We start from the raw sequence: 17,530 nt of genomic DNA, 5'->3' as shown, positions 1-17,530 counted from the left end.
CTTCATCAAGGTGGATAATACTTTTGATGTGTTGCTGTGGTGGTTTGATTCAGGTGTCCCCCATAAACTTAGGTGTTCTGAATGCTAGGTTCCCAGCTGATGTATATTTGGGAATTAATGCCTCCTGGAGGGAGTGTATTGTTGGGGGCGGGCTTATGGTCTTTATAGCTAATTTCCCCATGCCAGTGTTTGGCACACCCTCCTGTTGCTGTGGTCCATCTTCTGTTGGCCAGGGGGTGATGTCCACCCTCTGCTCATGCCATCGTTTTCCCCTGCCATCGTGAAGCTTCCCCCTCGAGCCTGTAAGCCAAAATAAAACTCTTTTTCCCAGAAGCTGCTCTTGGTTAGGTGATTTCTACCAGCAATGCGAACCGGACTGCAACAGTTGCTGAGTTTGGTTTGCAAGAATTTTGCCCAGGATTTTTTGCATCTAAATTCATTAGGAATATAGGCCCATAGTTTTCTTTCCTTGTTGCATCTCTCTCTAGTTTTGGTATTAGGGTGATGCTAGCTTCATAAAAGGAGTTGGGAAGGGTTCCCAGGTCTCCTATTATGCAGACTAATTTGAGAAAAACTGGTATCAGTTCCTGTATGAATGTTTGATAGAATACAGCTGAGAAGCCACCTGGACCTGGACTTTTCTTTTGGGGAAGGTTTTTGAATACCTTTTCAATCTCCATGATGTGATAGGTTTGGTTAGGAGATTAATTTGCTTTGAGTTTAGTTTTGGTAGGTGCTTTGTGTCTAGGAATTTATTCATTTCTTCCAGATTATTTAATTTTGTGGAGCATAGGTTTTGAAGTATGCCCTGATGATTCTTCCAATTTCATTAATGTCTGTAGTGATCTCTCATTTTTCATTTCTGATTTTGTTAATTTGAGACTTCTCTTTTTTTGTGCTTGATCACTTTGACCAGGAGGTTTTCAATCTTGTTTATTTTTTCAAAGAACAAGCTCTGTGTTTCATTGATTTTTAAGATTGTTTTCCTAGTTTCCAGTTCATTAATTTCTGCTCTAATCTTGATTATTTCTTTCTGCGTAGAGCTCTTTGGGTTGGATACTTCTTGTTTTTCCAGTGCCTTTGTGTGGACAGTCAGGATATTAACTTTTATCTCTCTGCCTTTGTAATGAAGGCATTTAGGGCTATGAATTTTCCCCTAATGACTGCTTTCATTGAGCCTCATAAGTTTTGCTAGGTTGTAGTTTCATTATAATTGAAATCTAGGAATTTTGCAATTTTTTTTTATTTCTTCCATGACCCATTCATTGTTTAAAAGTGTGTTGTTTAGTCTCTAGGAGTTAGTGGGGTTCTTGATATTCTTGTTGTTAATTTCTAGCTTTAAATTATTTTGAGCTGATATGATGCAGAAACTTACTTCAATTTTCCTGACTTTATGAAGGCACACTTTATGGCCTAATATATGGTCAATTTTGGAGAAGGTTCTGTGGGTGCATATATATTTATGATTTATGATTGTGATGTGCTCCTGTTGGATCATTCCCTTGATGTGTAAGAAGTGGCCTTCTTTGTCCTTTTTCATTACTTTTGGTTTGAAATCGTTCATCAGATATTAATATAGCAATACCCACTTGTTTTTCCATTTGCTTGTAATATCATTTTTCCATCCTTTTACCCTGAGGAAATATCTATCTTTAGTGGTGAGATGGGTTTTTTGATCCTCCTGTTTGGTGTTCTGTGGATTTCCTGTATCTGGATGGGCCTCTCTTTTGAAAGATTTGGAAATTTTTCTTCAATAATTTTATAGAGTATGCTTTCTATACCTCTGACCTGGATTTCCTTTCCTTCTGGTATACCCGTGATCCAGATGTTTGGTCATTTTAGAGTGTCCCATACTTCCCTCATACTCTGTTCACTTGATTGTTTTGAACTTAGCAAAATTTTTGGCCTCCCGATCAATTTCTTCTGTCCTATCTCCCAGGTCAGAGGTTCTGTCTTCCACACAAGTGACTCTGTTGGTGAGTGGTTCTAGAGAGGTTTTCATAAATTCTGTTTGGTTTTTGTTTTCTATTGTGTTTTGTTATTTTATATAATGTCCATCTCTTCTTTGAGGTATGATTTCAACTTGAATTCTGATTTTCTCGGTGCTTTTTTTAGTACATTCTTACATTTGATCAATTCTTCATTAAGTTTATCAACCAGTTGTTTAGGTCTTCCATTTTTCTGACTTACCTTCAATTTATTCATATCTCTTTGGAATGTTCTAACATTTTCTTCCATCAAATTAAGCCTACTGTCAAAAGCTGAACCCTCTAGGAGATGATTCTGCTTAATTTCATTGATATGATTGTTGGTTCTTTGATAGTTTGCTTCAAGATCATTGAAAATTTTTTATCAGGATCTCATTGGTTGTTGTGTTTTCATTTTGGGGGTGAATTTCTGTTGATTTCTCTATGATTACATTGGAGGTTTCCATAATATGATTAGGCATCCTTGGTGGAGATCTCTCAGTCTTCTGACTTTCGCTGACTTTTTTGCATTGCTGCCTACCCATTTTTGGAAGAATCTTTATTTTATTGAGGAGGAAGCAAGTTTGTGTCCTTTGGCCCATTCACCCTCTGACTCAGGTGAACAGGAATGTTGGTACTTATTGTCCAGTCCAGATGCCAGAGCAAAGGCCTGATTCCACAGCTTACACAGGGGCCAAGCCTCCCCTAACAAGGCTCAATGGGACCTACCAGGACCAGGGGACTAAGAGGAGTAAGGGGATAGGGATATGGCCTACTTTGTGCTGAGCCCTCCAGGACATAGACCAGTGCAGGCAACCTAGACTGGGGAGGTGGGAGGAGCCCAGATACATAGGCCTGATCTACTCACTCCAGACCACTACACCTGCCCAAACACTGACCACGTAAGGAACTCAGACCCAGACAGTGGGAGGGCACCATAAATGGGTCTGGCCTGCTCACTCCAGACCGCTATGCCCACCCACCCACTGACTGTGGAAGGAGCTCAGACCTGGGCCATGGGATAGGACCAGAAATGAGTCCAGCCTACTCAACCCAGACTGCTGTGCCCACCCACCAAATTTTAATTCTTCATCTTTTAAAAATTAGATATTATAGAGCTGGGTGTGGTGGCTCATACCTTTAACCCCAGCACTTGGGAGGCAGAGGTAGGAGAATTGTTTAGAGTTCAAGGCCTCCCTGAGGCTACATAGTGAAATCCAGTTCAGCCTGGACTAGAGCAAAACCCTGCCTTGAAAAGAAAAATAGATACTATAAACTTAATTGAAGGATATTGTCTTTCTTTATAAATGTCTGGCCTTTTTCCCCACTAGTAAAGCAATAATTAAAGCAAAACTGTCTTAATAATAAAATTTCATTCAAAAATTGTCTTAACTTGATTCATTTTAATTTTTAAAATTTTTTTTATTTATTTATCAGAGACAGAGGATGAGTATGGACACACCAGGTCTTCCTGTTGATGCAAATGAACTCCAAATGCATGGGATACTTTGTGCATCTCCCTTTATGAGAGTATTGGGGAATCAAACCCAGGCCAGCAGGCTTTGCAAGCACATGCCTTTAGCCATTAAACCATCTCCCCAACTTGATTTATTTAAATTTTTGAAAAATAAAAATTGAAATAAAAATAACACTACCCTTTTAGTGAGCAATAATATCCAAGGTACTTTCCATATACCTTTACATTGAATCCTTGGAGTTAAAGAGTTATGTTTTTTGGATAAGACTATAGGAATATAGATTTAGAAGGGCCCAAAATCATACAGTTAGGTAAATATTTCAAATATAGCCTTAAACTGCAAGTTAATTGGAACTCAGTTCTGATGCATTAGAAAAATTTAACTTCTGTTATTTAATTGTCATTAGTTGATTAGGGAAGCTTGATGGCAAAAGAATGCCCTGTCTACCAGTCAGTAAGACCAGTGTATTTCACAAAACTAAGAAGCAGGAGCTGTACATTGTTATTACATCATAGAATTAGCTGAAAATGTCAAAGTTCTGTTATATTGAACTAATAAATTCTGATCTTATTTCTAGTCTACATTTGGCCAATGAACAATAGCATAAAGGCTCTGAATTTGGAGTAGCTTAATTAAATCAGGGTCTGTCCCAACATTTCCATAATAAGATAAGTTACTTGACCTCTCTAAAGATCAACTTCCTTAGCCAGTGAAATGTGAGTAGCCATGCCCGTGACCTCAAATGGTTAGAGTGAGAAGCTGAAGTTATAAAGCATGGACCACTATGGTACACACAGACTCAGTCACATTGTATTTCACTAGAATATCAAAGGAGGAAATGCTGCTGGTAAAATACTACAAAGATGTGTTATTTAAGTAGATAAATAGTAAAACAGGCTTGACTTAGAAATGACTTTATAAGGTGGAAGGAATTGGACTTCTCCTTTTTGTCTCTTCCTCCACTTCTGACAAAGGAGGCAGAAGAATATAACCATGAGCAACTATATTTATGTTCTTTTATCATAACCTAAAAAAAAAAAAGCTTATACATGTTTTCAATATATTGGATTCTGATTTAAAATTTCTCCAAATTCATATCCGGGCATGGTGGCACACACCTTTAATCCTAGCACTTGGGAGGCAGAGGTAGGAGGATCACCATGAGTTCAAGGCCAGCCTGAGACTGCATAGTGAAATCCATGTCAGCCTGGGCTAGAATGAGACACTGCCTTGCAAAACCAAAAAACAAACATACAATAAGTAAATGAATTAAATATCTGCAAAATCAGAGTAAAGAAAATCACATAACAGAGCTATTCAGCAAAAAAGGAAATATAAAAAAAGTATGTATAGGGGCTGGAGAGATGACTTAAGCAATTAAGGCACTTGCTGGCAAAGTAAAAGGACCCATGTTTGATTCCTCTGTACCCCCATAAAGAGCCAGATGCACAAGCTGACCCAAGCATCTGGGTTCATTTGCAGTGGCTGGAGGTCCTTGCATACCCATTCTCTGTATCTGCCTCTTTCTCGCTCTCATGCTCTCCCTGTCTCTCTCTCTCTCTTTCTCTCCAAATATATATATATATATATATATATATATATATATATATATATATATATATATATATCTGTGTCTCAAATAAAAAATATGTTTTAAAAGTATGTGTACTGTGAATTAAGATAAATCTGTCAGAATACAGAAATCATTTCTCTAACTCTACCATGATTCCAATGTGTAAAAATTACAATTGTAAATTTTACCATGATACTCAGAGAAAAGTGGCTAACATGCTGAAGCTCTTTGCCCAAAGAAATCTGACATCTGTCACTCTGCTCTTATTAAATAAACTTTGAGCAAAACTTAACCGGAAAGTGAATGAAGAAGCGATGATGACAGGATGGATACACAGAAAGATAGAGGTATGTGTAACATGTGTGACAAGGAATGGAGATTAGATGCAGCAGATGGGAAATGGTTCAAGAATGAGGGAGTCTCAATTCACTCTAAGAAAATCTCATGGCTGGGGGAGGTAGAAATCAGAAATGAATTAGTGACTGAGAAACCCCAAGAAACTTCTGTTTTCACTGTGGAAATTGTAGCAAATAACCTATTTAAATGATATGGTTATGCAGAGGGACATGAATAACTCACAAAATTATTTTGTTTTTCCTATACACACATCCCATGTCAAAATAATTTGCTACTGGGACTCTCACATCCTTTTCCATAGTCACATCATATTTTAAAAATATTCCATGTTTTCCACTTTTCTCTCATTCATTATAGGCTACAATTAATGCAAAAACACTAAAATTTAAGAGTAAAACACTAAAATTTAAGAGTCTCATGTCTTGTGTTTAATTACATTTTAAAAGCTGGTGTGGTGACACATGCCTTTAATCCCAACACTCGGGAGGCAGAGATAGGAGGATTGCTATGAAGTCAAGGCCACCCTGAGACTACATAGTAAATTCCAGGCCAGCCTGGGTTATAGTGAGACCCTACCTCAAAAAAGAAAACAAAAACACACAGTTTTTAGCTGTTAGGCAGTTTCTAGCTTTTACCTAAATGGATTTTCCTTTGTTGTATTTTATGTTCAAAGTCTCATATGTATATATAAATGCCTTTAAAATGACTGATGGTTATGATGATAAAGATTAGATAAATAGGTAGATTAGATAGATGATGATGAAGATAAAGAAAGATATATAGAGAGATAGATGATACATAAATAGGTCAAGAATTAATTGAATGAAATTTTTCCCCTTATAGGAACAGAAGAGGAAGACAAAGGGGATGACTGTCTATTGGGGTCTGTGGATGAGTTCTGGTGGTTTCCTCATATGTGGAGTCATATGCAGCCTCACCTCTTCCACAATGAATCATCTTTGGTGGAGCAGATGATTCTCAACAAAAAATTTGCCTTAGTAAGTAACTCACTTTGATTATTGAATTGAGCAAGCATATAGTGGTTAGAGAACTGACAGGTTTCTGAACTGGAAATTGCCTCAGAATTTGACATACTGGTTGTCTTTAAGAAGCTGTTCTCTGTGGTCATTAGAATCTTGGTGTTACACGATGTATGTTTCTACGGGTGATTCTTGAGTTGATATTGGATAATCATCGCTACACTTAATGCTTTAAGGGACCTAATTTGAGACTTCACAAAATATCAGAACTCAACTACGGGACTTTCTGATCAAAGCTCCTGTCCAAAAGGAGCTTCCTGCTGCACTGGGGAGACCGAATGCGCATGTTAAGTTACTCTCCACCAAATGAGATGCTCATGGCTCAGTTTCAAGGTGTACAAATATAAATCCCTCAGTCCAGAGAAACAGTTGTCTTTGGAATTAGTGAAGGATGAACTATTGCAGAAATGTAATTTGGTGTGTCCTGAAATTTGAATAAGATGTGGGCATCAGGATAAACTAGAGTGAAGTAAGGCTGGAGTTAAAAACCAGGCAGAAGTTCTTCAAGTGAATCCAAACTGATAAAGATTCAGAAAAAAAAAAAAAAAAACCTGAAAGACAAGGCAGGAATGATAGGGAGAAGGGAATATAATCTGAGACAGGGAAATTTATAGTAAAACGTAAGTAATACTGTAAGGAAAAGTTTGCTCATGATTTGAATACCGAAGTCCATTTATGAGGAATGGTTACTCTGTACCAGGTGCTAGGGCAAAGGAGCTTGAGTCATTGATACCTGTGGTACTTTATTCAGACTTATACAAGTGCTTACTGGAAGTTATAAACTGTATTTTTCTTGAACATATATAGAGTCACATTCTTCATAGATAGTATTAGAAGTTCACACTTATATTTTAAATTTGATCTACTTTCCAAAATTGACAGTTTTGAGGGCACTCTGCTTGTGCACTGATAGTGTCTCAAGACAGCAAAAGTAGAGCTCTTCAAAGTAATGCAATGAGAGTGGATTGTGTCAGCATTTACAAAATTCTGTGAGCTGGAGAGTCACCTCATTTCCAAACCAAAAAAAAAAAAAAAAAAAAAAAAACCCTGCAAACTAAAATAGTAGAGTGTATTAAGTTGAGCAAACACTGCCACATTTGTAATGGAGATACTAAAAGTTCTATCTCATGTGACAGCAGCATTCTTTCTGTTGTGTGCAGAAGGCTGAGCTGCTGAGAGTAGCAGTGCTAATCAGCAAGACATAGTGTGGACAGGAAAACTACTTGGCACTTGTTTCATAAATCTGTGCAGAAAAGGAGAAGGAAATCTGAGAGAAGAGATTATGTAAATAGAGTGGAATAAGTTAGAACAAGGCATTAGCAACTGTAAAATACCTAAAAATGAGAAAGTTGGGTATTTGTTGTTGCTGTGATTTTAGCGACCTTTAAAACCTAGTTGATCACTGTTAGAGCCCTTGAAACCAGAACAGCATGTAGAACCCACAGGCTCTATGAGTACTTGAATGCACCAGTGAATGCCTGTAGTGTGTTTACAATTAAAACCATTTTAAATAAATGAGAGTAAGTCTAGTAAGAAGGGACATGTGCATAATTGAAAGACAAATTCAAGATTGAAATCTTATCATTCTAAACCTTCTAATTCGAGTGCCAAGCAAAATGTCTTAGGAATGTCATTGCTACCTATGTGTTTAAACCCAGATTATGGTATTTATGATAGTAGAGAATAACCATGAAGTAGCTTAGGAAATAAAGCCAAAATGTATTCTCTCTCTCTCTCACTCTCTGCATATAGATAGATAGATAGATAGATAGATAGATAGATAGATAGATAGATAGATATAAATCTCAATAGACAGCACCTGGTTTTTATTGTCACTATATGGTCAGTTCACTACCATCTTCATTGCTTGTCTGGGCTTTTGAGGTGTGTACAATAACAGATAAGAGGAATAAAATTCTTGAGTTTAAAGTTTATTTTGTATAGATATAGTAATTGCTTAGTGTGGATTTTACAGAGTCTTCATTAACTCATTCTGTTCCCATCAAGGCATGAGTGCTGCAAAACTGCAATGCCACCGAAGTTAACAATGAAATGAAAGATGATCATGGGATTGCATGTTATGTATTTGTTCCTTTAATTCTTACACATCCCTGAATTGTAGGCGTATTTATTCTCCCTTTACAGGTGAAACTCACAGTAATGCAATGGCTCACTGGGGATTATAATGTCCACTGGTAGAATTACGATTAGAAAGCCAAATCCTCTAACACTGTGTAATTTATGCCCCTACTCTTCTTCACTAGCTGCCCAACCCAGTAAACAAGTGGTTCCAGGTGCCTCTTCTGTTTGGTAACCCTAGGAATATCTGATAATCCTGAAATACAAGGAAAATGAGGAGTTTGGGGTAGAATTCCTAGAGCAACTTTTCTCGTGGGTTTTCTAAGATTTCATGCTATAGGCAGTCTCTCAAGTGCTTTCAGAGACAACCTGAAGGTAACTTTCCTTATAGCTGAACGTTACATATTGTCAGACACAGAAGCCGCCTTAACTCAGTGGAAGCTATTCTAAAAGACATTCTGCCTCAACTGTCTACTCAGTAGAGGCATTAAACAAATGTTACCATGCTAATGTTTCATATTCCCAAATTGAGCTATAGCCTGCTTTTCTCCATGAGTTGAGAGGCTCTGAATTTCAAAATAAATATGAATGTTTCCCAATTAAATAATTGGAAACATGTGCAAAGAACCAACAAGCTGCCTTGGGAGCCAATCACATTCAATATACCCAACAGTCATATGGGTGACTGAGTTAAATGATAGCTAAAGTACCCTTCCAACTAAGCATGTATGACTGTGATGTGAAACTCTAGGTCTTATTGTCACTAGTTGCAGCCAAATTCTTGCGCCTCCATTGAGTGTTAGAAAGACCTCGGCTTTTCCTTCTGCGTAGTGTGGACACTGATGCACAGTGGATCTGAGGTCCACCTTAGCTGAACCTTGAAATCTCTAGGTCATAGCTTGCTGTGGAAAATCAGGAAAATCCTTTAAGCAAACTTGCATTTTATGCACAGTCTTCAAAGGAAATGCAGCTTTATAGCTTGATTAGGAAAACAACATTTATTTAAGAAATATGGGTTAATTCAAGAATGAAATGGAAACTGAAACATTTAAGACCATTTTTAAAAAATAAAAAGATACCAACCTTGAATTTAGGATCAGTTGTAACATTAATCACTGGCTTGCCACAAATTGAGATTTCCACTGTACATCTTGAAAAAAACAAGAGAAAACACCGCCAAAAAGGTAAAATAACATTGTATTTAAGCCTCAGAAAAATCATCAGTAATATGTAATCTCAATTAAAGAATTGGGCCTAAGTGAGGCATGGTGGCTCATGCCTTTAATCCCAGCACTCGGGAGGCAAAGGTAGGAGAATCACACTGAGTTCTCGGCCACCCTGAGACTCCATAGTGAATTCCAGGTCAGCCTGGGCTAGAGTGAGACCCTATCTAGAAAAACCAAAAAATAAAAAATAAAATAAAAAGGATTGGGCCTAAATTTTGGTAAGTGTAGTATAAGTTTAATTCTTTAATTTTTGGTGATAAAGTAATTAGTAGACACTTTTATCATAGAACTATTTGCTATTTACTTAGCGTTAACGTAGACAATTTTATTAAAAAATGTAGCAATGAAACTGTGCTCCTGAAAGTGTGGAGTCTTACAGTAAACTGTGCTTTTGATTACATTGCCATTATTTTTTCAGAGAGTGTCACAAGTCCCCCTTTTTTCCAGGTTAAGCAGAACCCACTAATTTATATTAGCTGGAAGGTCTATTGTCATTTACATAAATTTTTAGATCAGTAAGCCTGTTAACTTTTCCAATATGGAAATAAGGATTATAGTATCAAAATATAATTTAAAATTTATTGCAAAACTTGCTGGCTTAAGGAATATGTAATAATCTTTCCATTAGTTTGCTTGCCAGTTACAGAATCCATCAATCTTGCCATTTAATTTAATTCCAGTGAAGTTCTTTACTAAAAGTCACTTTATTAGTATCAAATGTAAAGTGTCATTTTAGTAATCTTAATAAAACTAGAATGTTACAAGCAGGATGTAATGTCCAATCTGACCAAAAAGACTACTTTCTAGAATAACCAAGCAGCACATTTTAAGAAAGACACTGGCCATAATATAGAACAGATTGATTACAGTCTGATATGTTATCAAGGCTAATATTCAACTTCAGAGTACTAATGTACCACATTAGTTACTGCAATAAAAAATGTGACATTTATTATCCCTCACTCCATGACCACCTCACATCCTATCCCAAATCTTGCAACTGCTCAGCCAGTGAACTGGATCTGCCCAGATGTTGCCCATATCCTTCAGTTCTGACTCTGTAGCTAGGGGTTGTTCTGACTAATCAACACATGGCATGATTGTTGGTAAATATTTTGGGAATACTGAATATATCACTTAGATATGATTAGTTAGTCATAAAATTTAGAAAAAGCCAAGCATGGCGGCATATGCCTTTCTTTAATCCTAGCACTTTGGAGGTGGAAGCAGGAGGATCACTGTGAGTTCAAGGCCAATCTGAAACTACATAGTGAATTCCAGGTCAGCCTGAGCTAGAGTGAGGCCCTACCTTGAAAAAAAAAAATTTAGAAAGAACTGGAATCAGTGTGTTGACAAAGGAATCCATAGAAAAGAGAGTGAAGTCTACAGATAGTGTTTCTCTTGTAACCAAAATAAGTGACTAAGCAGAACATGGCTCAGAAGCTACTAAATTCTCAATAAGTGAATGTTAACTGGAAACATGAGCATGCATTTCTTCAAGCGCTGAGGAGTCTATTAATTAAATGTAGGTTTTGGTATTATTTGGGTGTGGTGCTTTAGCAGGGCAGACAACTGCCACTGAAAGGTCAATTGGTTACCCAAAGTGACAAAGAAGAAGAGGCATGCCATACCATTGCAGTTACCTTCTCATTGTTGAGATCAAAAACAGTTTATGAGAAGAAAATATGTATTTTAGTTTACAGTTTCAAGAGGAGGTTTCTTCATGGTGGAGAAAGCAACATCACAAGGAGTCCAAGTGAGCTAGCTAACATTGGCAAGCTGGGATAATAGACATCAAAGTCCACCCCCAGAGACACGCCTCCTCCAACAAGGCTCTACTTCCCAAATTGCCACCAATTAGAAACCAACACACATGAGGCTATGAAAGATGTCTCACTCAAACCATCACACACCATATGGGGCCACACTGGGGTTGGCCAGGAGTCAAACGTGTTTATAAGAAAGACAAATCCCCTCTGATTTCTGAAAGAATCACATGACAAAGCAGGAGAAGCAGGCTTAGGATCAGTGACTTAGAATAATTCCAGTAGGTTCTGAGGGGTAGGGACTAATAATATTCTGTCTCCAACCTTGGAGTGATTAGTGTAGGATAATTCATGTAGCTGGGCATCACAAAGATAGGGGGTGGTTAAGATAAAAGCCTTGAATTGGATAATTGCACTTAAAGAGTGTGCTCTGTCAAGAATGTTACCTCCAGGACTTGGCTATCCTAGGATCATTGTTCTCTCTAGGGTCAGAAGATCGAAAATATATCAAAACACCAGAAAAACAGAAAACAAAAGGCATGATTAAGATATTTACATCTGCATCTCTGTAGCTTGTGTGTCTTCAGACTTTCAGACTGCTTCAGACCCCTCATCCACATATCTGTACCATTTCCAACTTCTTATTCTTTTTCCCCACCTATGTTGCCTCAACTGAACACCATTCCAATGATGTAGTCTTATTAGAACAGAAAATGGTAAAATATTATTTTTATTTCCCATGCATTTTATTTCTATTAATGTATAGCCAAATGCTACCTTAAATTTTGTTGAACTAAGGCTGGTGAGATGGCTCAGCAGTTACGGCACTTGCCTGCAAAGCCTAACAACCCAGGATTGATTCCAAGGTAGCCACATAAAGCCAGTTGCACAAATTTTTATGTGTATCAGGAGTTCATTTGTAGTGGCTAGAAGCCCTGCCATTTTCTTTCCTCTTCTCTCTCTCTCTCTCTCTCTCTCTCTCTCTGTCACACACACACACACACACACACACACACACACACACACGACTCTTTCTGCTTGCAAATAAATAAAATTATTTTCATAAATATTTGTTAAACCATGATATCCTACCAGTGTTTAACAGACCTTGACATTGAGCTTTACTAAGCTTTTATATAATGATTTTTGTACAGATAATTTCATTAACTAAATCGTAACATTGAGATCACAATTCTTTTTAGCATTTCATATTTGCTTTATTCTCATTGTTTTAATATATAAATATCCTCCTAGAAATTGATTTTGTTATATAACTCTTTCCCAGCTTTGTGCCTTTCTTCCATTTTATAGGTATGATTTCAGTATTTTCATTATTGGATTATTGGTAGAATTCAGCATAATCATATTTACATTGGAGATTTGTAGTCAAGCAACACCATCTTCATTCCACATTAACATCAGGCTAGTTAATCACCACTATGTAAAAAGTAGTTGATATAGGCTGGAGAGATGGCTTAACAGTTAAGGCACTTGCTTGCAAAGCCTATGAACTCATGTTCGACTCCCCAGGTCCCACGTAAGACAGATGCACAGTGATGCAAGCATGCAGTATCACACATGTGCACAAGGGGGCACATGCATCTAGAGCTCAATTGCAATGGCTGGCATGCCAGTTCTCTTTCTTCTCTCTCCCTCATCCTCTGTCTCTCCCTTTCTCTCCCACATTAGACTTTATAGATGCTGAATCAGGCAAATCCACAGCTAAATCGGTTCTTAAAACTTGCTTAATCATAACCCATAGAGTGATGGCATTCTCAGGAGCTTCATCATCATCATTAACCAAGAGCCATTTCTTCAGGTCCTTTCCTACTTTCTGCCAATTATCCAGGTCCAGTATTCCCTCCTCTGGCAACCAGCAGTTTACCTTTTGTATAAATTGAATAAATTCTGTGAGATTATATTTCTGAAATTCTATTCCTTTATTCCTCAGTATCTTTCTCAGTATCTTAAAGTACATCTGTCTTTCCTTAGATTCTGCCTGTCCCATTTTTCTTTTATTACTCACCCCTCTATTTTCCCCAGCCTTACTCTTTGACCAGGGTGCCTGCAGGTCCCTATTTAGTGACATCCGTCCCTATCTGAGCCTCAACTCAATTCTGGTCCCTGTTTGGACACCACTTTCTGGAGTCCAGCCTTGGTTTGAAGCAGGGTCCCTGAAGAGAGGTGTGAAAGAGAGAGGTGCAATAATGACTCAAAGTCAAGTTCTGGTGCAAGCTGACAGGCTAATGAAGAAGGCCGCTGAGTTGCGCTCGCTCTCTCTCTCTCTCTCTCTCTCTCTCTCTCTCCTGCAACAGCTCTTAACCTCAGTCTTTTATTTTCTGATCATGTCATGCAAAAGTAAACTTCAAGAAAGGTACAGTTCCACAGAATTCATAGAAACTTTTTGCTATTTCTTTACATCAAACAATCCCATAATTATTTACCTCAAGTACAGTCATCAGGCCCCTATAATGATTAACTATTTTCACACTTTCCCCATGTATGTGCGGCCAAGCACTTGTGGTTTCATGAGCTCCTACTTTCAATTACTGTATTAAAGTTGAGAGACAGAACAACCACAAAATGGGGGTTCCCACCATTGGCCCATGATCCAATAATCCCATTTAATCCCCAAACCATTTCTTTTGAATTTCCCTTTCCATATCCCTCCAATACTTAGACTTTGGTCCCCCCCCAATGGAACTCTTTCTGACCTCAGTTGTTTTTCCTGTAAGGATTCTTGGTGAAGAGTCATAGTTTGCTACAATTGCCACCACTCAGAAAAATTAGTCATAGATCAATTTTTACATTGTTCCAGGAGGTTCATTGTTTCCTCCTCAGTGTACTGTACTCCATGCCTGACTTTATTTTTTTTTTAAAACATATTTTTTTAATTATTTATTTATTTATTTGAGAGTGACAGACACAGAGAGAAAGACAGATAGAGGGAGAGAGAGAGAATGGGCGCGCCAGGGATTCCAGCCTCTGCAAAGGAACTCCAGACGCGTGCACCCCCTTGTGCATCTGGCTAACGTGGGACCTGGGGAACCGAGCCTCGAACCGGGGTCCTTAGGCTTCACAGGCAAGCGCTTAACCGCTAAGCCATCTCTCCAGCCCATCCATGCCTGACTTTCTTTAAGGCCTTTAAGGAAAACAATTATTTCTGACCCATTTTCTTGTTTTTCAAGTTCTATGCCAGAGCTTCTTTCAGATACATTGACCAACACTTCACTAACATCAATTTTTGCTGGAAAAGTAAACTTAGAGATTGGTGCACCAAGTGAAAGACAGGAAAAGACAAATATTAAACAGAAAACTATAGATATCTGTAGTGCAGAGAGCCAAAGATGTTTCTATAGAGGGGCCACATTGGACTTCAAGGAAGAGACAACGGGGCTGGAACCGCGTCATGCAGCAGCTCCTCAGCGCTCGATTCCTTGTGATCCTGAAATGGCATGCTTGCCATCTCCAGCAGCCAGTCTCCTGGGTTTGCCTCAAAAAAATAAATAAATAAATAAAAATAACTAAAAATAGTTGGTATTTCAACTACAAATCTGTTCAGTCAAATTAATATCTATACAGGTCACACAAATTATGTGAAAATCGGGCTGGAGAGATGGTTTAGCGGTTAAACGCTCGCCTGTGAAGCCTATGGACCCCGGTTCGAGGCTCAGTTCCCCACGTCCCACGTTAGCCAGATGCACAAGGGGGCGTACGCATCTGGAGTTCGTTTGCAGTGGCTGGAAGCCCTGGCACGCCCATTCTCTCTCTCTCCCTCTATCTGTTCTTTCTCTCTGTGTCTGTTGCTCTCAAATAAATAAATATAAATTAAAAAAATTATGTGAAAATCATTTTGATTTGGGGAATGAGGATAGGAATGAAAGTTTTTCTCATACAAATTTAGAACTCTTAAAAGTAATTTATTTAAGAAGATATGAAACATAATGCTTACTTATCCTCATTGTTTTCTTTATTACTCCTCCACCACCTGTTTAGTAATAGCTTCTAAAGTTTCATGGGTTTACTATTAAACTCATTGATTTACTTCAGAATTCTATTATTCTCCTTTAAAAATTTTTGATTTTGTTTTGTCAAGGTAGGGTCTCAATCTCAGCCCAAGTTGACCTAGAATTCACTCTGTAGCCCCAGGCTAGCCTTGAACTCATAGCATCCTTTCTACCTCAGCCTCCAGAATGATAGAATTAAAGACATGCACCACTATGCTCAGCTTCATTATTCACTTTAAAAAATATTTTTAGGGCTGGAGAGATGGCTTAGCAGTATGCGCTTGCCTGTGAAGCCTAAGGACACCTGTTCAAGGCTCTATTTCCCAGGACCCACGTTAGCCAGATGCACAAGGGGGAGCAGCCCTGGCATGCCCATTCTTCCTCTTTCTATTTCTATCTGCTTCTTTCTCTTTCTCTCTGTCATTCTCAAATAAATAAATAAAAATGAACAAAAAAATTTAAAAATATATTTTTATGTATTTATTTGAGAGTGAGTATGAGTGTGCCAGGTCCTCTTCCTGCTACAAAAGAACTCCAGACACCTATACCACTTTGTACACCTGGCTTTACATGGGTACCAGGGAATCAAACTCCGACTATCAGGCTTTACAAGCATCTTTAACCACTGATCAATCTCCCTAGCCCATTTTACTTTTTTTTGTTTTGGAAAGTTTGTCATATTTCCAACACTTATCATTTATAGTTTCTCTATGATTAGTGAAACTATTTATTCATCAAATCCACACTCTTGATTTTTTTAAATTACCTAACATACTCACTTCTAAGCCTAGAAAACTTAATTTAGTATATTATGCTTGATAATTATACAATTATTTCTATATCTACTTCTGCTTATTACATCATAAATATCTTGATATTTTCTTTGATGAGCTATAAGCAGTACTATAAGCAGGACTATAAGCATACTTCTTTATTCTTTCATCAGTTGAACTATTTTGAACACTCTCTCTTCTGACTATGTGACCATGGTAATATACCTTCAGTTGATCAGAATCATTCTCAATTAGCAAGTTCTAGAAAATAAACTTATTCTACCTTAACCTCTTTGGCATGATTTTTATGTCCCTTTGTTTGCTTGAATTGGTTAGTTTTGACTTTGAATATTTTCTTCCTTCCTTCCTTCCTTTCTTCCTTTCTTTCCTTATTTAAGAAAGAGACAGAGAAAAAGAGGCAGATAGAGAGAAAGAGTATGGGTGTTCCAGGACTGCCTGCCACTATAAATGAAGTCTAGACTGTGCATCTGGCTTTACGTGGGTACTGGAGAATCCAACCTGTATTGTCAGGCCTTGGAAGGAAGTGCCTGTAACTGCTATGCCTAACTTTGACCTTGGCTTGTGTGCTTCCTCTCATCTCTTGTGTGTGTTTACAACCCTGGTATATACGAAAGGATGTTTGTGAGCATGTATTAATTTAATAGACGTATTTGGGCTGGAGAGAAGGCTTAGCAGTTAAGGTGCTTGCCTACAAACCCAAAGGACCCAGGTTTGATTCCCACAACCCACGTAAGTCAGATGCTCAAGGTGGCACATGTGTCTGGGGTTTGTTTGTGGTGGCTAGAGGACCTGGTGCTTTCTCTCCCTTTCTCCCTCTCTCTCTTTCTCTGTCTCTCTCCTCTCTCCCTTTTTCTCTATCTCATATAAATAAATAAAAATACTTTTAATAAATATGTTTTGACTTTCTTATTAATTTTACTGCATTCTCACACAGCTCTCCTGCTGTCATCTCCATTTTCTAAGTGTTAATCTTATATTGGAGCGGTTAAGCAATTCTTCCAAGCTACATAGTTAAGTTGTGTTCAACCTAGAACTTGAACTCAAAGGGTTCTGACTATTTGTCACTCTGTTAGCCAATATTTTATTCCATTGTTCAAATAATTATAATCTTTAGAGGAAACCAGATTTGAGAATAGTTTATCCATTAATGATTTATCACAATCGCTCTCAATGTTTTCATTAGAAGTAACCTCAGATCTTCTTTCCTAAATTAAGTACCATATCTATCGGCTTTCGGAATTAC

General features: G+C 37.8%; 1 protein-coding gene across 4 annotated transcripts in view; it reads left to right on the top strand.

Moving 5' to 3' along the window:
* Positions 1-17,530, top strand: part of Ndst3 (N-deacetylase and N-sulfotransferase 3) — a 183,239-nt gene that overhangs the window by 67,771 nt on the left and 97,938 nt on the right. For all 4 annotated transcript variants that reach the window (XM_045144424.1, XM_045144423.1, XM_045144426.1 and 1 more), the window contains one exon: positions 6,219-6,373. In XM_045144424.1, the coding sequence (XP_045000359.1) occupies positions 6,219-6,373 (155 nt within the window). The remainder of the gene's footprint in view (positions 1-6,218; positions 6,374-17,530) is intronic.

This window comes from Jaculus jaculus, chromosome 2 (assembly GCF_020740685.1).
Source record: "Jaculus jaculus isolate mJacJac1 chromosome 2, mJacJac1.mat.Y.cur, whole genome shotgun sequence".
NCBI lineage: Eukaryota > Metazoa > Chordata > Mammalia > Rodentia > Dipodidae > Jaculus > Jaculus jaculus.
This window is presented reverse-complemented; position numbering and strand designations above follow the sequence as displayed.